The sequence below is a fragment of the Mobula birostris genome, chromosome 2, assembly GCF_030028105.1.
Source record: "Mobula birostris isolate sMobBir1 chromosome 2, sMobBir1.hap1, whole genome shotgun sequence".
Lineage (NCBI taxonomy): Eukaryota > Metazoa > Chordata > Chondrichthyes > Myliobatiformes > Myliobatidae > Mobula > Mobula birostris.
The window spans coordinates 8,115,522-8,139,050 of record NC_092371.1 but is presented as its reverse complement, the minus strand read 5'-3'; the positions used below and the strand labels follow the sequence as shown (position 1 = coordinate 8,139,050).

The 23,529-nt window shown below is 43.1% G+C and overlaps 1 protein-coding gene across 3 annotated transcripts in view; it reads left to right on the top strand.

Moving 5' to 3' along the window:
- Positions 1-23,529, top strand: part of adar (adenosine deaminase RNA specific) — a 110,362-nt gene that overhangs the window by 19,643 nt on the left and 67,190 nt on the right. For 2 of the 3 annotated variants that reach the window (XM_072282127.1, XM_072282108.1), the window contains exon 2: positions 20,150-21,746. In XM_072282127.1, the coding sequence (XP_072138228.1) occupies positions 20,230-21,746 (1,517 nt within the window). In that variant the 5' untranslated portion in view covers positions 20,150-20,229. Of the gene's footprint in view, positions 1-8,808; positions 9,178-20,149; positions 21,747-23,529 lie in introns of those variants that run through there. The other variant, XM_072282117.1, reaches the window with a different exon arrangement.

Below are 23,529 nucleotides of genomic sequence, written 5' to 3'. Positions count from 1 at the left end.
TTATTAACTTATTTGTGGTAATGTTTAGCTTTATGTGCCGTGTGTATTGTGGGTGCACCATGATCTGGAGGAATGTTGTTTCTTTTGGTTGTATACACGTACAGTCAGATGACAAAGTTGACCTTGAACTGTCCCTTCTCCTATCATCCTTTTCTATCAAGTGAGCTTTGTGGTGCTGATTCCACTATCTCTGGTTCAGCCCACAATGTCTGCGCCAAACTTGATGCCAAATTAAACCATGCTCCCAGCTTGGTCATGTACCTATCTAAAAGTTCCTTAAACACCACTATCGTATGTTCTTCCATCGCCACACCCGGCACCCACCACTCTGTGTAAAATAAAGGGTGCCCACGCATCTCCTTTAGACATTCTCCCTCTCAGCTGGTGACGCAGTGCAATCAGCGCCGGACTTTGGAGCAAAGGCTTCCAAGTTCGAATCCAAGTCGGGCCACCCCCGCCCCCCCAGGCACGCTTTCCATCCGTGCCAGGTGGAGCGTCGAGCTAGCCACTCGGCCTCGTAAAAAAAAAAAAAAGGGTCGAGTTAGGAACGTTCATATCATGACCCGGTTGATCTGAAAGGAGACCAATCCTGACACCACATGCCAGACAAGAATGGCTGAATGTCTGGTGCGACATGCTAGGAAGGAACCTCAAAGCTATGCCCTTTAGATTTTGACGTATCTGTGCTGGGAAAAATATTCTGACTGTCTACCTTGGCTATGCCCCTCATATTTATATAAACTTATATCAGGATTCCGACACACCAGATGTTCAGTAGGATTTTTGCCAATGCTTATAATAAAACTGAGGTCTCCCTGTGACTGATAGAACAATATCATTTTGCAATTCCTTCCAAGCAACACATGGGTTTTTTTTCAATGGTGTGCTGATCTGTCGACGTGAACCTATGTTTCTCCTATGCTATCGTGAAGGATCCCACCCACCCTGCTCATGGACTGTTTGTCTAATGTTCAATAAAGCAGCTGTTTGGAATCAAATGACCTTGTCTGGTGTCTGTGGGCTGGGTGTGTCTGCACCTGTGCCACCCCCTGCCCCTGGCACTTCTCTGCCACCTGCCCCACGGCCCTCGATTGGCATGCCACCCTTGGCATTCCCAACATCCTTTGCTCCCGCCAGATTTATGAACCTGTTCTCTGCTCCATGTTGACAATTATACGACTGTGCAAAAGTCTTAAGACACCCTAGCTATATACAATGCCATGAAAAAAGTATTCAACCCTTTGGAAGTTTTCATGTTTTATTGTTTTACACACAGTGGATTTGGCTTTTTTTGGACACTGATGAACAGAAAAATACTCTTTTGTGTCAAATGGAAAACAGATCTTTATGAAGCCATCTAAATTAATTACAAATATAAAAGCCAAATTAAATTCACTGTGATTCAATGTTGTAAAACATGTAAATTTCTGGGGGTGGGGGGTTAAAGACACTGTATACATGCCTAAGATTTCTGCGTATATTTATCGTGATTTTCTTTTTATTGGTATTGCGTTCTTTATCTTATTGTGGTTTTTGTGTTGCATCAGCTCCAGCGTAACAATTATTTCCTTCCCCTTTACACTTGCGTACTAGAAGTGACATTAGTAATCTTGAATCTTGAAACTAGGGTTTCTTCAGCACCACATGGGAGGGAAAAAAAGACTTCCATTTCTGAAGTGATTCTCTTTGTTTTGGGATGCCTCGGAGTATTTTATGTCAGCAACGCAAGCTTGATGGTCAGCACAAATAGAGCGGAGTGAAGGGTCTGTTTCTGTATTGTATCGCGCTCTGTGACTCAATAACGTGTTGTGAAATTTGTTGTTTTGCAGCAGCAGTACATTGCAATACATTGTAATTAAAAACTATAAATTACAACAAGAAATATACATATTAAATAACTAGTGCAAAAAGAGGAGGGCAAATAGTGAGGTAGTGTTCATGGGTTCATTGTCCACTTTATTGATGATAGCAATGAAGAGGACATGTCCGGGTGATGGGGGTCCTTAATAACTTTTGTTGGTGGAAATGTTACAACCATTCAGGCAGATGGGGCTTATCGGCTGTGGTTGGCAGCTTGTCTAGGAGAAGGAACAGACTTATCTCTAGCCTCCGCTACCATGCAGTTATACCTAGGGGAAAGCTTCGAATAAACCCCATGGGAAAAATCCCTAACTGGAGTCCCTAAGGCAGTCCTACGTTGAGTTCAACACTGGCAACTCCTGTGGTGCCGCTGGTCCCAAACTATATCAATCTCTGCCATTCCTTTAGATTCATCAGCTACCTGGAGAGTGGGATCCTACTACATGGGCAACAGTTTGCTCTCCATATTGTACTCCCCTGGCTTGCGTATCACGTAGGCAGCTGGGATGCAACAATCGTGACCCTCATAACGGAGAGCCTCGGCAACCAGTACGCATCAGGCTCCCGACAATTAGCAAAGAGAAAATCCTCTTAATTAGTTGACTGGGAAAGTACGGAAGGCTTCCCTGCAGAGCAGAATTTAATCCTAATTCATCCTGTCAATTCCTCTTTCTGCTACCAGTGACAGGCTTATTATTGCCCTGTTATAAAATGCAACATTCTTCCAGCTGCTTATTCTGCTTTAGAAATAGAGTTTGAGCACACACTAAAGAATTTGCTGTAACAGCAGAGTTCATCTTTTAACTTGGGTTGTTTTCTCTGGAGTGGCAGGAGCTGAGTAGAGAACTGATAGAAGTTCATAAGAGTATACCATAGATAGAGTGTACATAGTTTGTGAGTGCCTGGGTTGTTCTGGTGGTAGAGGAGGCAAATATGATAGAAGAGTTTGAGGAGCGGTATGACAATGTAGGTGTTGTGGTTTTCCCTTTGAGGCAAAATCTTGAACTCGGGAGTGTAATGTCAAAAAAAAAACTGGCTATTAAGATGGAGAGAAGGGTATATTTTCTTTAAGCCTCTTATAAGTCACGATATGAGATATATGTCACCATATACAACCCTGAGATTCATTTTCATGCAAGCATACTCAGCAGATCTATAGAATAGTAACTATAACAGAATCAGTGAAAATTGAGAGTGCAGAAGACAACAGTTAAATAAATAGCAATATATAATGAGTACCATAACACCTCTCCTAATTGTCAGAGATGTAAATCTTGTGACGGAGACTTACTTCATATGCTTTGGAATTGCTCTTATCTGGAAGACTTTTGGAAATACATTGTTAGAATAACCTCAGATATTATAAAAACCAAAATTTCATTTGATCCTGGGGTCTGGATTTTGGGAGACCTACAAGGTCTTAATGTGAACTACAATAAAAAAAAAGTACTTAATATTGCTCGTGGCTACAGCCGGGAAAAAGTGTATCCTACAAAACTGTAAATCAGAATTTCCTTCCTCACTCAGGCAGTGGTTAAATGAGTTAACATCCTGTAGTAAACCTGAAAAGATCTTGTATATTGTGAGGAGGAAACCAGCAACGTATGAAAAAATATGGGGCTCCTTTTTGGCCTTATTACCAGCATTACACCTCCTCGGTTACTGAATTAGTATGGATACCCGTTCGCGTGCTTCTACTATCTGCGTAGTCTAGTAATATATACTTCATTAATATACATTAGGACCTCATACCTTACTTGATAGAATTTTATTTTTGCTATTTTTCAATTGTGAACGAAGAAGAAATTTTTACCATACCAGGGTTGTGGGTGGGTGGGGGGGGCAGTGGGAGGGAGTATTTTGTCTGTTTTTTGTTTGTTTCTTTCTTATGTTTGTTTCTGTTTATAAAACATGATTTTTTCCAATAAAAATATCTATAAAAATAGCAATAAATAATGAGAATATGAAATAACAAGATAAAGAGTCCTTAAAGTGAGATTATTGGTTGTGGGAACATCTCAATGGATGGGCGTGAGTGTAGTTTATCCCCTTTTGTTCAAGAGCATGATGGTTGAGGGGTAGTAGCGGTTCTTGAACCTGATGATGTGAGTCCTGAGGCTCTTGTACCTTCTACCTGATGGCAGCAGTAAGAAAAGAGTATGATCTGGGCGGTGAGGATCTCCGATGATAGTTGCTGCTTTCCTACGACAACATTTCGTGTAGATGTGCTCAATGGATGGGAGGGCTTTACCTGTGATGTACTGGGCCAAATCCACTACCTTTTGTAGGATTTTCTGTTCAAGAGCATTGGTCTTTTCATACCAGGCTGTAATGCAGCCAGTCAGTGCACTCTCCATATGGCAAGTGATCAAGATCTTATTAAGATTCTTAATTGATGTGGGAACAGTTTGGCATAGGACCTTTTGCTTTCCAGAGGTTCAGTGTGAAGCTCATCACTTCAGTGAAGTAGTCCACAATACTTCTAATCACTGAGATTGGTTCTGGAGTAGAGGTAACAAGCACAGGCAATCTCCTGTTCATCCTGTACATAAAGTCTGCTTTATAGAATGGGAAAGCACAGAAATAGGCCCTTTGGCCTATCACATTAATTACCATCTTTTTGGCCATCTCTATTAATCCCACTTGCCTGCATTCGGGCTGTAAGACACAAGAGCACCTCTTGATTTTGTTACCCCTTCCATAGGGGAAAGAAATTTTGGCTCTCTATACTTCTCATCATCTTGTACTTCTTGTCAGGTTAGCCTTTTTAAAGAAAAATAACCCAGGACATGCCCCCTTCTCATTGCTACCATCAGGAAGGAGGTACAGAAGCCTGAAGGCACACACTCAATGATTCAGGAACAGCTTCTTCCCCTCTGCCATCTGATTTGTGAATGGACATTGAACACTACCTCACTACTTTCTTATCTATTTTTTATGCTACTTATTTAACTATTTAATACATATATTCATACTGTAATTTAGTTTTTTCCCTCTATTATTCTATATTACATTGTATGCTGCCACAAAGTTAACAAGTTTCACATGTGCCATTGATCTTAAACCTGATTCTGACAAATAAGCCCAACCTGTCCAATCTCTCCCCTTAACTTCTTTCCTTCAATCTACGCAATGTCCTTCCTGGTGAATCTTCTCTGCGTTATCTCGTGCAGCCAAGCCACTGTTTTGTAAAGTTACAACATTATGTCTTAACTGTTGTATGCTATACCTTGGGCTATGAGCCCCTGTTGACCTCATCACGTTCAAGGAACTATGATTTGCACTCCCCTAGCACCAGTCCTTAGCACTTGACTACTTAAATGTATATGTCCTTTCCCTATTTGACTTCCCAAACTTCACCACTTGTTAGAATAGAATTCCAACAGGCAATGCTCTTTCCATCTGATCTGTATCCTCTTCTCGCTATCCACAACACCAGCGGTTTCTGTGTCAACCACAAACTTACTAACATGGCTCTTATATTCACATCCCAGTATATAGGTTGATCACCACTAGCAACGATCTCTGTGGTACTCCAGTCACAAAAGTTTACTTCCACCTCTGACCTCCTATTAACAAGCCAGTTTTGGATCCAATTAGCCAGCTCACTTTGGATTTTAGACAACCACCTCTACAATGGTTCATATAACAAAACGGTAGATGTTGTCTATTACTTCACAAAAAAAGTCATATTCACGACACTAAAATTTCCCTGCACAAAGCCATGCTGATTATCCTAATCAGTTCACACTTGCCCAAGTGTATGTAAATCCAGAAAAACACACACATAATGCTGGAGGAACTCAGGTCGGGCAGCATCTATGGAGAAGAATAAACAGTGTTTTGTGCCGACACCGTCATCAGCATCCCGGTAGATGGTGCCAGACCTGTTGAGTTCCTCCAGCTTTTTGTGTGTGTTACTCTGGATTTCCAGCATCTGTAGAATTGCCTATTTTTATGTCTGTAGATCCTGCTTCTTACAATTTTCTCTAATAATTTCACTATCACTAATACCAGTGTGTAGTTTTCTAGCTCATACTTGTGGCCCCGCTTAAAGGAACAGTATTTCTTATCCTCCAGCCTTCTGGCCTACAAACTAGGAAAAAATCTCTCCAGAGTGAGAAATGTAAAGCAGGGAAATTATAAAAAAAACTTGTGCTGAGCCTTAAGCACACCACACTAGGAACTGGATACATTTTCTGCTTTATATATATATATATATATTGGTTTCCAGTTCATTAGGACACCTTGGGACCGATACAGTTGGCCCAATTAAGCGGCTGCCCCAATTAGCTGAAATAGTTAAAATGGAAATAATGAAAAATGCTTTTCAGTTCTCACTCTGGGGGGGGGGGGGAGGTATAAAAATTACAAACTGCCGTTTAACTGAGTAACAAATTAAGCACTACAATTACTACTACAGTGCTATATTAGTCCTTAGTAGTTAACCATGGAGGAATTAATTCAGTGTACACAGTTTGCCATGATCTTTTGACTGTAAATGAACAAAATTACCTAGTGCAGATAATGGACAGCCTTTATGCAATGCTTTTGACAGTTGCAACCAACAAATCTTCATTTTCAATGAAACATTCAAGATGAATCATCTCTAAATTCTTTGTAGTTCCATTTTCACTCATAGTCGTTACTGCCATCTCGAAGCCTGAATCCTTAACTGCAGGGAGCAAAACAGTTCTGAATTCTCTTGCTGCTTACTACCAACTATCATGAAAAAAAATCACTTTTTTTTTGAACACGAACACAAGTAAGTGGCATTATTTTAAGAACTATTTACTCTAAGCACAGTGTAGAGTCGAAGGGACACACAACTGTACACGACTGATGCCAGTTAGAAACTGGCAACAGTCTTCCGTTCCAATTCAGCAGCAAATAAAATGGTTATTTTCTTGATTAGTTTTTGTTCTTTAAGAGTTGTCCAAAATAAGCATCCGCCCTGATGGTCAAATTAACCGGAATCTGCTGTATTTAAATAAATCAGGTCAGGCAGCTCCTATGGAGGGAAGAGAAAAGCCAACGTTTCAGGCCAAGATCCTTCATCAGGACTGGAAAGGAAGGGGACAGAAAATGGGGAGGGGAGGAGCATCAGCTGATGGGTGATCGGTTTATCCAGGTAAAGGAGGGGGAGGAGCTGGTTGGTGACAGGTGGAAGAGAGAAGGGGCTGAAGAAAAAGGAATCAATGGGAGAGGACATGGAAGGAGATGGGGATCTGGAGGGAGGAAGGTGTAGACAATGGGCATGTCATGTGGGTGGGGGAGGGTTAGAGGGGTGAGGGTTCTGGCCCGAAGTCTCGACTGGTCATTTCTCTCCAAAGTTGTCTGACCTGGTATGTTCCTCCAGCATTTTGTGTGTGTTTATAGATACAGTTCCTTAGGATTTTCTCCAATAATTGCATGAATCCCGGCCCACGTCTGCTACCCTGCTTAAATAAAGGAACAATATTTATTACCCTCCAGCTTTTTGGCACCTTGCCTGTAGCTAACAAGCTAGCAAAAATCTTGTCAATTTCCCAGCGTGACAACTGCATGGCAGGAAAATTATATCAACTTGTGCGGAATCTTGGTCATGCCACACCAGATGTGTAGTTTTAACACCAAACACTGGAGTAACTCAGCAGCTCAGGTAGCACCTGTGGCATCTTACCCCTTGCTTTCCAGTCCTGATGAAGAGTACCTTGGCCCAAAAGGTCGACTCTTTATTACCCTCCATGGATGCTGCTGCTGCCTGACCCGAGTTCCTCTGGCATTTTGTGTTAGTCCAGATTTCCAGCATCTGCAAAATCTCTTATGTACTGCAGCTTTGTTGCCAGTTTTTAGTTTTAAGTGAAAAGAAACACGCACAGCATCAGGACCGAAGATAAAGGGAGCAGAAGCCTGTGTATACACAAGCCGGCAGGTGACATGCTGTCGTCCTTTCCAGTCCTCATGTGTTAACACACGTCCCCCTTAAATCCAAGTCAACACACACAAAATGCTGGAGAAACTCAGCAGGTCTGCCGGCATCTATGGAGAGGAATAAACAATCGATGTTTTGATCTGAGGCCCTTTACCACGACTGGAAAGGAGCCAGAAGCCCAAATAAGGTGTAGGGAGTGGGAGGAGTACAAACTGGCAGGCGAGACCAGGTTGTGGGGGGGGAAGAGTGCGAATCATGAGGAGCTGGGAGGTGATGGGTGAAGGAGGGAAAGAGTTGAAGAAGGAATATTGATAGGACAGTGGACCATAGAATAAAGGGAAAGAGGAACCAGAGTGAGGAAGGTGTAGGTGATTGGCAGGTTGAGGAGGGCTAGAGGGATAAGGGTCTTGACCTGAAACATTGACTATTCATTGACCTCCATGGACACTGCCTGACCTGAGTTCCTTCAGCATTTTTGTGTGTGTTTCTCCGGGTTTCCAGCATCTGCAGACTCTGTTGAGGAGTCTTTCTGTTTCCCTTGCATGCTGTGATGTCCAAGCGATGATGCATCAGAAATTCTGCTAGCCCATTTCACTGCCTTTAACTTTATGAAGTCCATTTGATTCTTCTGCTGGGGACAGAAGCAGAACCAGAACCACAAGAATTTCGCTCCATAAACAACCCCAGACTTAGAAGGTCAAAGGGCATTTGTGTGTTTAAGTAGAGACTCATTTAAAATGGATATATACAATTTTGGAATTGCCACAAGGAGATGATGAACTCCCAAAAACAACAGTGCAAAGCTTGATGACTTGATGATCATTTGTAATCTTTCAGAAAAACTGAAAGTGAAACTAACTCAGGAACCCAGACAGAAAAATTTTGCCCTGAGCAGGGAGGGCGGAGCAGCTGCGGTTTACACTCAGTATGAGAGGGCCCCCGTAAATCTCTAGTGATTGGAAATTGTCAGGCAGCTCAGCCGGGAATCAAAACCGAAACTTAAAGCTTGCTATAGGAGTGTTTAAAGGCTGTATCGGGGCCCAGGAAGCACAGTGAACTCTGCTTAAGATAAGATTCTTGTAGCCAGAATTGTTCCATTTTAGACTTTGCATGTAACATTACATTAATAGATGTATAATCTGTGTACATTTTATAGAGATTATTACTTGGCTAAACCTAGGCGTTGTGAATCTTCCTGACCCCAATACAGTCATTTATCAGTGGAGATTCAGCTAACTTCCTGACCAGGAAGCCTGGTTTTTGTGGTGAAACTCTTCCCTCTGAGTTGCCAGTTAGGAAAGAGTTAGTGCTGCTCCTCAAAGCATGCAGTTCGTCTGTTACTAAAGGTGGGGCCTTTGTTTTGAAATACCTGTTTGACAGGGATTGTGCTTGGCCTTCCTAAGGTGGGTGTTTAATAATAGATATTTCTGAGAGCATGTTCATTTGGTTGAATTAGAATACCATGTCTAATTTAGTAATTAATTCAGCTAACTTTCTGAAGTGTGCTTTCTTTCCCAGATTAGTTTTGCTAAGTATGTGCTAATTCAAATCCCTTTGCTGCTCTGTGTTGATACTGATACAAACTGCTTTTAAATCAGCCTCTTTGGATTCTAGCACACAGTCTTTGTGCTGACAGGAATGTCAAAAATAGGATCAGGAACTGGAAGATTTTTTAAAACTTTTTTTTGGTCTGCCATCCATTAACGAATCTTTGAATTCACAGTACAGAGACAGGCTGTTCAGCACCACCAACTGTACATGTTACTGACCAATGTTCCCTCTAATTTTTAATAGTGTGCGCAAAAATTTTATGTTGTGCACATTTTTTTCCTGTGACAGAAGTATGTGCGCACTGAATGCACATATGGCACAGTTTATGTAGGTTTACAAAATATTTGACATAAAACTGCACAGAATAACAACAAAATAGCATACATATTTAAGTCACTCAGTTATTTTTTAATTTCTCCTGTCTTTGACATTTACCCATTCTTTGTAAACTCTATCTAGACTAATAGAACTTCCATCCAATTGATAGCTTTTAATTCTCATTAACATATCCAAATGACATTCACCTAAATGGTTTCTCAGCTTGTTTTTGAGTTGATTCATTAGGCTAAAACCTCGCTCACAGTCCGCACTAGACGCAAGAAAGGGTTTCCCAATGTCCGCATCAACTGTGCACGGTCGCAAAACTGTTCATTTTGAAGTACAAATGCCACCATTTAAGCAAAGTTTGAAATCAGTTTGGACTTAATTTTTTCCTTGCACGGAAAATTTGAAATCATTAAACTGTCTAACTATTACAGTATTTTCAGCTAGAAAATTATGATATTTTAGACATAAGGCATTAACTTGTTACTCGCCAAATGTGAAGTCACAATCTGCAATTGCGGAGAAATCAAAAGCTGACCATTCTTGTACCTCATCCTGTAACGGGTAATGACGGGTTCTGTTGCCTGAGCTTTAGTACACCGTCCAAATGCAATTTAGTTGCCAAATGACAATTTAAAAAGTCAAGTTTCCAAATATCATCCCACTTCTTTCCACTAGCGTATTCTCCAGCAACTTTGCATCACGACAATACAAACAGATAACTCCAGTTTCCGAATCATATATAAATATTTTTCGTAGCTGAACGTTCATGACCTCATGAGCTTTCGGTGTAGCCGTTTTTACAATTTTGTTAAGCCATTCAATTTTGAACAAATTTGCAGTTCTTTTGCGCTTCACGCCCTTCGCTTCTTTTGAATTCGACATAGTGAATCAATAATTTTTCAATTAAAAACTTAGTAAGCTATCTACAGGATTTGAAACAGATCTTTGTAAACTTTACGATATGAACACTGTCCGTCAAAGATGGCTGCCGCCGTGATGCAGCAGTACAAACCGGAACAGGATAGGTGAGGTGACGAAAATTAGTGACGTGTGTTGTGGTATTTGAAAAACCGACTAACTAGTTAACAGAAGCATTTAGCTAAAAGATTATTTTCAGTAAGTATAATTATTAATTACATTAATTTGGGTAACTAACCTTTTGTGCGCTGGTTGAAAAACGCACACAGCTTAGAGGGAACATAGTTTAATAGAAACTAAGATTTATATGAGTCAGAATCTATGTATTTGCATGCTTCTCCACTTTTATGTACTTAATCAAAACTCTGGAAATTTAAACTTAATTCATAAAAAAAAACCATCAACTGTTTATTCCTCTCCATTGATGCTGCCTGATCTGCTAAGTTCCTCTAGGTGTCTGTTTTTTTGCTCTAGGTTTCCAGCCTCTGCACCATCTCTTGACTTTTAAATTCCCAGTAGTTTCCTCTTGATGGATTATAACACTATTCCCATTTTTAATAGTGGCTGCCATCCATGGATTAGCGTTGCATGGTATAAACTGACAGTTGACCCCAGTATTCCTGCAACCATTGTGTCTGTTACCTGACCCAAGAGTAGGTCAGTTCCAGCACGGTTAGGGGTTTGTCGTGGTAATTAATTTTTCAGGTGCCTGATCTGAAATTCTTTAATCATTTTCTCTGGAGGGGCAAAGGCAGTAATAATAAACCTGATTCTGATTCAAAGATAGTAAGGAAAAGTGATTAAAGCTGCAGATTTTCAGTGCATATTCTTAATTAAAATGTAATTGTGCACCAACCTATTTTCAGGAATCCTGGTTCTCTGAGACCTGATGGTTCCCAGTTCCCCACCTTTTTGGCACCTGGATTATCTGAGCTGTCCCCATTCATCCAGCCCACTGGATACTGCCCTCAGTCAGGTGCTGACCGTAACGATGACATGACTGCTGACTGTGACATGTAACGATGTGAGCTGACTAATTGATGCCATGTCACACTTTAGAGCAGGTGATCAAAGGCTTACGCAGTGGAGTAGGGTTCAAAGTGTGCCTTAAAGGGGAAAAAAATGTTGATGTGGAGAGGCTTTGGAAAGAAATTCTAGCAATTAATACCCAGGCAAGTGAGGTAGCACCAATGGCGGAATGGTGAAAAATGACAAGGGATCAGTAATAATGAAACACGTACACTCATTAGCCACTTTAGATGGATACTTTATTGATCCCAAATAGGAAATTACAGTGTCACAGTAGCATTACACGTGCACAGATATATAAATATTGGAAGAAAAGTAAGAAAAAAATAAGTTACCACAAACAGTCTAATAGGAGGGGGTTATTACTTCCTTGGCGATAGGTTGCCTCATTATAGAGCCTAATGGCCGAGGGGAAGTATGACCTCGTATAGCGCTGTTTGGAGCAGCGCAGTTGCTTTAATCTATTACTAAAAGTGCTCCTCTGTTCAGCCAAGGTGGCATGGAGAGGGTGAGAAATGTTGTCCAGATTTGCCAGGATTTTCCGTAGGGTCCTTTTTCCTACCACAGCCTCCAGTGTGTCCAGTTTGACTCCTATAACAGAGCCAACCTTTATAATCAGTTTATTGAGCCTTTTGCCATCACCTATGTTGATGCCATTGCCCCAGCACACCAGCACATAAGAGATTGTACCAGCGACAGCAGACTGGCAGAACATGTAAAGGAGAGCTCTGCCTACTCCAAAGGTCCTTTGTCTCTTCAGGAAGTAGAAGTGACTCTGGCCCTTCTTGTACATAGCCTCCATGTTGGTAGCTCTACTCATGTCTGTCATTCAGGTGCACCCCCAGGTACTTGTAGGTCCTCACCATCAATAATAACAGGAAGCAGTGCAGGCTTAGTCTTCCTAAAGTCCATCACCATCTCCTTTGTCTTACTGATCTTTAGCTGCAGATGATTCAGCTTGCATCATTTTACAAAGTCCTCTACCAGGGCCCTGTATTTAACCTCCTGTCCTCCCTTTAAACACCCAACAATTACTGAGTCATCAGAAAATTTCTGCAGATGACATGACTCAGTGTTGTATCTAAAGTCTGAGGTATACAGGGGAAACAGCGCAATATAGTCCCCTCTGGGGCCACAGTGCCGCTGATAGCCATGTCTGACACGCACCTTTGAAGCCGCACAAGCTGTGGTCTGCCAGTTGGTGTTTTGAGTTGAGTAGAGTCCAGTGTGGTCTTCTGCACACCACTATTGTAATGTATGGTTATTTCAGTTACTGTCTCCTTTCTGTCATCTTAAACCAGTCTAGCTATTCTCCTCTGATGTCTCTCATTAACAAGGCAAAGCCCACAGATCTGTGGCTCACTGAATTTTTTTTTGTTTCTTGTAGCATTCTCTGTAAATTCTATAGAGATTGTTCTGTGTGAGAATCCCAGAGAGTAGCAGCTTCTGAAATACTCAAGCCACCCCATCTGGTACCAACAATCATTTCACAGTCAAAGTCACTTAGATCACATTTCTTCTCCATTCTGATGTTTGAATAACAACTGAGCCTCTTGGCCATGTCTTTATGCATTGAGTTGTGCCACATGATTGGCTGATTAGATACTTGCATTAACAAGTAGGTGTACTTAATTACTTAATAAAGTGGCCACTGAATGTGTGTATGTGTGTGTGTGTATATATATATATATATATATATATATATATATATATGTATGTATGTATAAAAAAAAATATACACAGGAGCAAAGAGATACCTTATTAGATAGAGATGTGTGTGTTTATATATGTAAGGTCATGGAGAGATTTATAAACAAGCGTGCCAATTTTGAAGTTGGTTCTGCTTAACTGTAAATACAATATGTCGAAGAAGCAGGATTGTGCTGGTTTAGACAGAATAAGCAGAGTTCTGGATGTTCCCAAGTCTACTTCTCTGCTTTCACCCCTGGATGTCTTGCTCCAATAATCACAGACTCTATTTTGTCATCTAATGGGGTATCTCTTTACTCATGTCATCAGATATCAAACTTTACCTTCTCCAGCCATGTTTTTCTCCCTAGCCCTGTGCCTCCTCATCTTTCCTGCCACAAAACTCGCATTTATCACGACAGGAGCTTCAGGTATTGGTTTTGTTCGGTTTTCCGGGAGCAAAAAGGTGTACTTGGAGGAATATTGTCTCACTTGATAGAAGGAAAATGTGCCCAGCGCAACATTGGCACCGTCAAGGACAGAAAAAAGGTACAGTTCCCACAGTCCAAAAGTGTACCGGTTGGAAGGCTAATTGGTCATTGTAGATTGTCCTGTGATTAAGCTAGGGTTAAATCAGGGACTGCTGGGCTGCGCTGCTTGAAGGGCCGGAAAGTTCTGTTCCGTTCCGTGCTATATCTCCATCAGTCAGTCAATCCTACCTCAGCCTTGTTTGCTGCATCGGGCAGCAACTTGCTGTTTCTTTAGCGTTTGTTCGTTTTACAAGGTTCAGTTGCTAGCGTGATACGTAACCCGGCACAGGTGGAAAGCATGCTAAAAGGGGACCTCTTGTGCAGGTTCAGATACCACTATATCACCAGCACGGGCATATCAAATCAAAGCAAGTTTAATCGTCGTTCAGACCATACATGGATACAGTTGAATGAGGAAGTGTTCCTCTGGGGTCAGGGTGCATAATATACTTCCAAAATAGTGAAAGAGAGAAAAGCACACACACACATAGTTAAGCAAGAAAACACAGTTATGGTCCAAGTCCCTGAGCAACATGCAAATTAATGGTACAGCTCCCGGCAATCCAGCTTGTCAATTGACCAGTCGAACACTGGAGGGCAGCACTGATGGGAGTGGCCAGCTTGCAACTGGACTGCAGTGCTTGAGGCCTAGTCCTCGCTACACCCGAGGCTGTGCTGCTGCCTTGTTGCAAACAAGAGAAAATCTGCAGATGCTGGAGATCAGCCTGTCTTGCCACCAAACAAGGGAAACAGGTTTGTGGTATCTCACATTACCAGTGTCCGACAGGTTCTTGCTATTACAAAAGAAATGTCAAAGACATTCACTCATGGTTTCACTGCATGCTGCTTTCACACATCAACTCCGGTGTCCTCGAGTAGGCAGCAGCAGTACGGTTTGCACCCAGCTCGGCTCCGAGCCTTCTTCCAGCCCATCTGCCGGCTCCTCCTTTGACACCCTGACCGGCAGCTCGAAACAATGAACAGATCACTGATGCGGTAGTCCTGCTGTATGTGTTGTTCTTGGAGTTCAGTTTAGTTTTAGGATCATAAAAAACACTTTTTAAAAAGAAAAGTGCACCCTTGGTCAGCCCCTGAGAGGCAGCTGTGTTCCAGCTTGCCACCATCTTAACTGAAGTATATACACAGAAAAGGCCAGTAACATGAAGGATCCCACCCAATCTGCTCATGGACTGTATGTCCCATGCCCATCAGGGGAGAATGCTGTGTGGCCATCCACACCAGGGCACCAGGCTCATAAACAGTTACTTTCCCCAAACAGTAAAGCTGATCAACACCTCCACCCAGTAACCCCCACCCCACCCCCACAGCAACACTGCTTTATCATTTCCTGTTAGAGTCATCTTATATGCAGGCAGTCCTGCACCTAGAGTCACTTTATGTACATATATCTATGTATAAGGTATCATGTATTTATATTTATTGCGCTTGCGCTTTCGTTTCATTGTGTTCTTTTTGTGCTGCATTGGATCTGGAGTAACAATTATTTTGTTCTCCTTTACACTTGAATCTTGAAATTCATTTGCAGGGATTGGTATCTTCAAACGTCTGAGTAGGTTTTTCCTAAAAAGGATTATTTGTCTTTAGGCACTCAAGCTGAGATTCAAGATAATGTTGTCATTTTTAGTAATTGTTTTGCTCCAAGGTTTTGTGTGTATTATTTCATTTGCACGTGTTGGCAGAACCATCCATATTTCTGCAGTGTGTTCATGATCCTCCATTTGTCCTTGAAACCAGGCTTCTGTTAGCCAGCTCCGTGTGACGTCAGAAGATGCTTTCAATGCCTGGATACTGTAGGGAGCAGGCAGGCTTGAGCAAATTCCAAGGTTTTCCTGCCAAAGTCCTGTTCAGAGCTTCAGCGTGAGCCTTGTGGTGTTTCTGCCTCTCGGGATCGGTAAAATACAGGCTATTAATGCTATTGGAAGCCTGGAGCTTGTCCTCGTAATCTGAAGTAGTCATGGTGATGACAGTGCTGCGCGCTCTCCATTGTTCACCCATGGGATAAATGACTTGGACTGAATGGCCTCTCTCAATGTGTAATTCCACAGTCAAATCTTCCATCTGGTCTGCGACTTCTGGCTGTTGTAAGTTGGTAACTGGTTCCCTGTGATGTTGCTTAGAGTCTGTGGATTCTGTGCATTAACTATTGCAGCATGCTGGCAAGTTCCCCACCACCACCCCCACCTCAGCTTGTGGTGTACAACTATTTACTGGGGACTTTCCTGATTATTGAGGCAGATCACTTGAGTTTTCTGGGGTGGCGAGGAGTAAGATGATGTAGAGCTGCTTTCAGGATTTTGAAGTAGCTTCTCCAAAATTATATGCCGCCTGGGTAGCCTCCAACCTGATGACACAAAAACATTGATTTTTCGAACTTCTGGTAATTGCTCCCCACCCTCCCCGTTTCACCTGTCATCTGCCATCTTGTACTCCTTCCTTTGCTCCCCCCGACCTTCACAGGGGAAAGGTAAGTGGTTAGAAGTGGAGGAGAGGGACGAACCCTGGGAAGTGATAGAGTGGGATAGGCAAAGGGCTGAAGAAAGAGGAATCTGATGTGAGAGGATAGTATGCCATGAATAAAGGAAAGGAGGTGGCAAACCAGAGGTCAAGGGGGTGGGAAGGAGGAAAATAGAACTGCAAATTTGAATAATCAATGCTGATATCATCAGGTTGGAGGCTACCCAGACGGAGTGTAGGGGATTGCTCCTCTAACCCGTGTCTGGCCGCGCCTGGCCATGGCTATGATGTGCCTGCGTGGGAGTAGGAAGTGGAATTGAAATGGGTGGCCACCGAGGATCTATTTTTCTTGTCCTGTTCCAAGACTTTAATGCTCATTGGCACAATCATTGGGGCGAGGGATGGATGCAGGGGGTTGTCCTGTCTGACTTCACCTGTTTCTTCTTCTGGCTACCTAACAATGGACTTCAGCAATCACTCTCCTTTCAGTTATATGTCCCAAGGAGCTTCACCACTGGTGTGTGTTTTAGTGCTGGTGGGGGGTAGATGTAGCTGAAGATGAGGTAAATACAAGCAGGCTTTTTCCACTGAAGTTGGGTGGTACTATAACTAGAAGTCATGGGTTAAGGGTGAAAAGTGAAAAGTTTAAGGGGAACATAAGGGGGAAACTTCTTTACTCAGCGTTGTGAGAGTGTGGAATGTGCTGTTAGCACAAGTGCCCGTGAGCTTGATTTCAACGTTTAAGTGAAGTTTGGATAGGTAGATGGATGGTAGGGGTACGGAGGGCTGTGGTCCCCGTGCAGGTCACTGGGAGTAGGCAGTCTAAATGGTTTGGCATGGAATAGATGGGCCAAAGGGCCCATTTCTGTGTTGTACTTTTTTGTGTAATAAAATACTAAAGAAGGAAATCAGGAAGGCAAAAAGACACGAGGTTGCTTTTGGCAGATAATGTGAAGGTAAACCTGAAGGGTTTCTGCAAGTGTATTAAGAGTAAAAGGATAGTAAGGGACAAAATTGGTCCCCTAGAAGATCAGAGTGGTCGTCTATGTGTGGAGCCTCACGAGATGGGGGAGATCTTAAAACAGTTTTTTTGCATCAGTATTTACTCAGGAAACTGGCATAGTGTATATAGAAGGAAGGGAAACAAGCAGGAGTGTCATGGAACATATAGAGATTAAAGAGAAGGAAGTGCTTGCTTTCTTACAGCGAATAAGGGTAGATAAGTCCCCCGGGCCTGACATGATATTTCCTCGGACCTTGAGAGAGGCTAGCGTAGAAATTGCAGGGGCCCTGGCAGAAATATTTTAAAGGTCCTTAGCCATGAGTGCAGTGCCAGAGGATTAGAGGGTAGCTCATGTTGTTCTGTTGTTTAAAAAAGGCTCCAAAAGTAAACCAGGTAATTACAGGCTGGTGAGCCTGACATCAGTAGTAGGTAAATTATTGGAAGGTGTTCTGAGAGATCAGATATGCAAGTATTTAGACAGCCAAGGGCTGGCTAAGGATAGTCAGCATGGCCTTGTGCGTAGTAGATCATGTTTAACGAATCTTGTAGAGTTTTTCGAGGAGGTTTCGAGAAAGTAGATGAAGGAAAGGCTGTGGATGTTGTTCACATGGACCTTAGTAAGGCCTTTGACAAAGTCCCACATGGGAGGTTAGTTCAGAAGGTTCAGACACTAGGTATCCATGGAGAAGTTGTAAACTGGATTCGAAATTGGCTGTGTAGGAGAGGACAGAGAGTGGTAGTGGATGATTGCTTCTCAGACTGGAGGCCTGTGACTAGTGGTGTGCTTCAGGGATCTGTGCTGGGACCATTATTGTTTGTTGTCTATATCAGTGATCTAGATGATAATGTGGTAAATTGGATTGGTAGGTTTGCTATGTCACTAAGATTGGAGGCATTGTAGACAGCGAAGAAGGCTTTCAGAGCTTGCAGAGGGATCTGGACCAACTGGAAAAATGGTCCAGAAAATGGCAGGTAGAATTTAATGCAGACAAGTGTGAGGTGTTGCATTTTGGAAGGACAAGTCAAGGTAGGACATACACAGTAAATGGTAGGGCACTGAGGAGTGCGGAGGAATGAAGGGATCTGGGAGTTCAGATACATAATTTCCTGAAAGTGGCATCACAGGTAGACAGGGTTGCAAAGAAGGCTTTTGGTATCCTGGCATTCATAAATCAAAGTATTGAGTATAGGAGTTGGGATGTTACGGTGAGGTTGTATAAGACATTGGTGAGGCCAAATTTGGAGTGTTGTGTGCAGATCTGGTCATCTAACTATAGGAAGGATATCAGTAAGATTAAAAGAGAGCAGAGAAGATTTACTAGGATGTTGCTGGGTCTTCAAGAGTTGAGTTACAGGGAAAGATTGAACAGGTTAGGACTTTATTCCTTGGACCGTAGAAAAATAAGGGGGGAATTTGATAGAGGTTTACAAAATTATGAGGGGTATGATGCGAGTAGGCTCTTTCCACTTAGATTAGGAGAGATAAATACGAGAGGACATGGCTTTAGGGTGAAAAGGGAAAGGTTTAGGGGGAACTTTTTCACACAGAAAGTGGTGGAAGTGTGGAACGAGCTGCCATCTGGCGTGGTAAATGTGGGCTCACTCTTAAGTTTTAAGAATAAATTGGGTAGATACATGGATGGGAGAGGTCTGGAGGGTTATGGACTGGATGCAGGTCAATGGGACTAGCAGAATAAAGTTTCGGCACAGACTAGAAGGGCTGAATGGCCTGTTTTCTGTGCAGTAGTGTTCTATGGTTCTATGACTGTGACTCATTTCAGAAAAGATTGAGCAATTTGACACAGACTGGGACTGTACTGTAGAGCCCCTCGCAATAATATTGTTGGTCTTGCACCTGTTTGTTATGTACCTATGAACCTGTCAGGAGTTGCTTAATACGTTTGCAGATGATGCAAAGGTTGGTGGAGTTGTGGATAGTGTGGAGGGTTGTTGTAGCTTGCAACAGGACATTGACAAGATGCAGAGCGGAGCTGAGAAGTGGCAGATGGAGTTCAATCTGGAAAAGTGTGAAGTGATTCTTTTTGGAAGGTCGAATTTAAAGGCAGAGTGCAGGGTTAATGGCAGGATTCTTGGCAATGTGGAGGGACAGAGAGATCTTGGGCTCCGTGTCCATAGATTCCTCAAAGCTGCTGTGCAAATTGACAGGGTGGTGAAGGAGGTGTATGGTGTGTCGGCCTTCATTAGTCAGGAGATTGAGTTCAAGAGCCATAAGGTAAAGTTGCTGCTCTATAAAACTGGTTTGATCACACTTGGAATATTGTGTTCAGTTCTGGCATCTCATGGTGGGGGGGTGGGGGGAGGATGTGGAAACTTTAGAGAGGGAGCAGAGATTTCACGTGGATTAGAGATCATGTTTTATGAAGATACTATTGGTTGAGCAAGCTAGGGTTTTTCTCAGTGGACAAAAGGAGAATAACAGGTGACCTGATAAGTGTACACAATAATAAGAGGCGTAGATCAAGTGGATAGATAGCGACCTTCTCACAGGGCCAATGTGCCTAATTTGATGGGGCATAATTTTAAGGTGATTGGAGGAAAGTATAAGGGGCATATTAGAGGCAAGTTCTTTATAGCAAGTGATGGGTACATGAAACGCCTTACCGGTGATAATAGTAGAGGCAGATTCATTAGGGGTATTTAAGAAATTCTTGGATTGGCACATGGATGATAGAAGAATGGAAGGTTATATAGGAGGAAAGGGTTAGATTGACCTTGGAGTTAGTTAAAAGATTGCCACAATATCGTGTGCCGAAGGGCCTATACTGTTCTAAGTTCTATAACGTGCTCTTGAACTGTTATGTGACCGTAACCAAAATCTTTTTTCAATTAAAGGTACATATCAGGGATCTAGTCAGTTGGGCTTTTCTGGTTCTACCTGACCAAGACACACCACAAGGCTCTTAATTAAGAGCATGAGCAGAGGTGGTGGCGGTGACAGAAGAGCACGAAGAGGTAAAGCAAACAGCTCTCGCCAGTACAGCCGTTACAATCACCCACACGAACAGTCCAACTACACTCAGTCGGCACCTAGTTCCTTTGGTCAAGGAGCGGGAATTGATCAATTCCGGAACCAGCAGATTCTGTTTCTCACTGGGCAAGCTGCGCAAGCACCTACCTTTCTGCCCCAGCAAGCGTACGGGTACCCGGTATACTACCAACAGAAGCAGCGAGACTTCCGCCCAGCCGCGCACAGTTCTCCGCCAAGACCCAAATACGTAAGCCACGGCAAAGCCTGCTTGCAGCCTGCTGCCCCGGCCCAGAAGGGGACCAAGAGCTCAAGGTCAGTTGATAATCTGAATCAACTGTTCTCAAACCTCTGTAATATATCCCTTGGTGGAGGTATTCAGCAAAAGATAATCTGTGTTCTAGGAAAGCTTAAACCGGGGGAAAACATACCAGCACGTAAAATAGCCAAGCAACTTGGAATTCAGAAAAAAATTGTCAACCACAACCTGTACAAGTTGTTGGAGGGAAGAAGTGTGAGGAAGGAGGGAACTTCACCCCCACTGTGGTGCCTTGCTGAGGCTGCGGAGGCCACTGTAAGGTCTGAAAGTCAGCAGTCAACTCCTGAGGGCTGTGCCGTTACGCTCCCAGTCAAGGAAGAGAAGCCGGCATCTGACGACGAAGACAGCTCCGAGGACAGTGTGACTGAGCAGTCCAGCATGGAGGACAGTGAGAACAACAGGGACAAAATCTTCCATTTCCTCTTGGAAAAGAGCAAGGCAACAGCCCTGGAGATTGCCAAGAACATCGGGCTGAAGTCAGCCCGACAGGTCAATCCCACCCTCCACATGCTGGAAAATCAAGGTGACCTCGACAAGGAGGTGGCCCTCCCGCCCATTTGGACGCTCTCTGATCGGAAAAGGGAGGTTCTACTGCGGAAGAAGAAGGTGCAGGAATTGGGCACAACTGTAATCGGACCTGTGGACGCCGTTCCGGTGGCAATCAAGTGTGAGAGTGATGTTACACAAGAAGAGGTTGCAGAGGTCAAAGTCCACGAAGAGAGCAGCATTGGGAATGGGCAACCGGTGGCTCCCAAAGGGGAGGAAAATGACATGGAGCCAATGTTACTCACTGAGCCGTTGATACCCGACAACAAAACTATTACAGAGACAAACAAGGTTAATCACACCAGGCCGAACTACTACGATAACACCGCGGGAAATTGCCAGTGGGCATCTGATGATATTCCCGATGACCTGAACATCATAAACCAGGTGAGCGCGGCCGGTGAGGTGGTTGGCCTCCCGCAAGGTGTGCTGGCGGGCAAGCCCGGTGGCGACCAGCACCCGGTGCTCTCGCCGACAGAACGGCTTCGTGCGTGCTTAGCAAAGAATCCGGTGAGCGGCCTTATGGAGTACTCGCAGGGTGCGTCGCTGCAGTGTGAGTTCATCCTCCTTGATCAGACGGGCCCATCACACGACCCACGGTAAGAGAAACCTTCCTTATTAAAAAGAAATGTCATTGGCTATGTTGACTCTAAGGATAAGATCAATGATTTTAAGGGGCAAAGGTTGTGCTCCTTCACTCCATCTGCAACAAGCAGGGTTTCCCAGTGGCCAACCATTTTAATTCCATACCCATTCCCAGTACAACATGTCAGTCCATGGCCTCATCTACTGACATGATGAGAACACTCTCAGGTTGGAGGAGCAACACTTCATATTCCATCTGGGTGACATGAACTTTTGATTTCTCTAACTTCCAGTAACTTCTCCCTCTCCCTTCATTCTTTTTCCATTTCCCATTCTGGCTTCTCTTTTACCTCTTCTCCGAACAAGATTATCACCTGCTTCTGGCGCCCCACCTGCTTCCCTTGGTCCACTGTCCTCTCCTATTAGGTTCCTTCTTCTTCAGCCCTTTATCGTTTCTATTTATCACCTCACAGCTTCTCACGTCATCCCACTTCAGCTGGCCTCATCTATCATCTAGCTTGGGCTCCTTCGCCCAACCACGTCACCCCCCACCGTCTTTTTCAAGCTTCTTCACCCTTCCTTTCCAATCCTGATGAAGGGTCTCGGACCAAAAAGATGATTGAAGATTCATTTCCTTGGGTGCTGGCTGACCTGCTGAGCTCGTCTAGCAATATGTGTGTTGATCTAGATTTCCATCCTCTGCAGAATCTCTTATGCTAATGATTTTAACTGTTATTAAAACCCTTAGGGAGATGGAATGATTTGTTTTTAATAAAGCCTTGACTGCTCCATCTAACTTCTAATCAAAGAGAAATAAAATCGAGAGAAAGACTGCATTTTACGAATCTCAATCTTTCGGGTCGGCTTAAGCCTGGCTGTTGGGATATTTGTAGCCTGCCCTCAAATTTATTTAGCCAGTCTTGGCAAGAATACCCAATCCAGTGCTCTATCCAGGCCCCAGGATTTTTCAGTGTTGCTGGGACTGATAAATTTAATCACACCACCATTAAAGCTCCAATTATTTTATTTATTTTTTAATTATTAAGATACAGTGCAGAACAGGCTCTTCCAGCCCTTCGAGCCGTGCCGCCCAGCAATTCCTCAATTTAAACCCAGCTTAATCACAGGACAATTTACAATGACCAATTAACCTACTAACGGGTACGCCTTTGGACCGTGTGGGGAAACCGGAGCACCCAGAGGAAACCCACGCGCTCATGGGAGGAACGTACAAACTTTTTACAGACTGCGGTGGGAATTGAACCCAGTCACATCCGGTCCTGTAAATCATTGTGCTAACCACTACGCTATTGTGCTGCGACGACGTTAAAAACAAGATTTTTACTTGCCATATAATGCCTGACATTCTTTATTCACTTAACGCAAGTTTAAGTTCAAGTTTATTGTTATTCAGCCATACGTGTATACAGCTCAATGAAACATCATTCCTCTGTGGCTAAGATGCAAAACACAGTACATATAATCGCATACAGCACATATAGTTACAATCTAGTACAAGCAGTTATAAAGTACAGGTCGACCTTCACTAATCCGACTACCTGTAATCCGGTTCCCTTGATAACCCGGCACTGATTATGCTTAATGTGATCCTTCTGTAATTCGACATTTTCACTAATCCGGCACCTCTCAGGTCCCAGGGGTGCTGGATTAGTGAAGGTCGACCTGTAATAGAACAAGTCCCTGAGTGATGTGATGAGGTTCATGTCTATGTAAAGCAGTATAATGTTACTGCCACTATTATAATAAAACAAGTAGTCATATAACTTTGTGAAACAG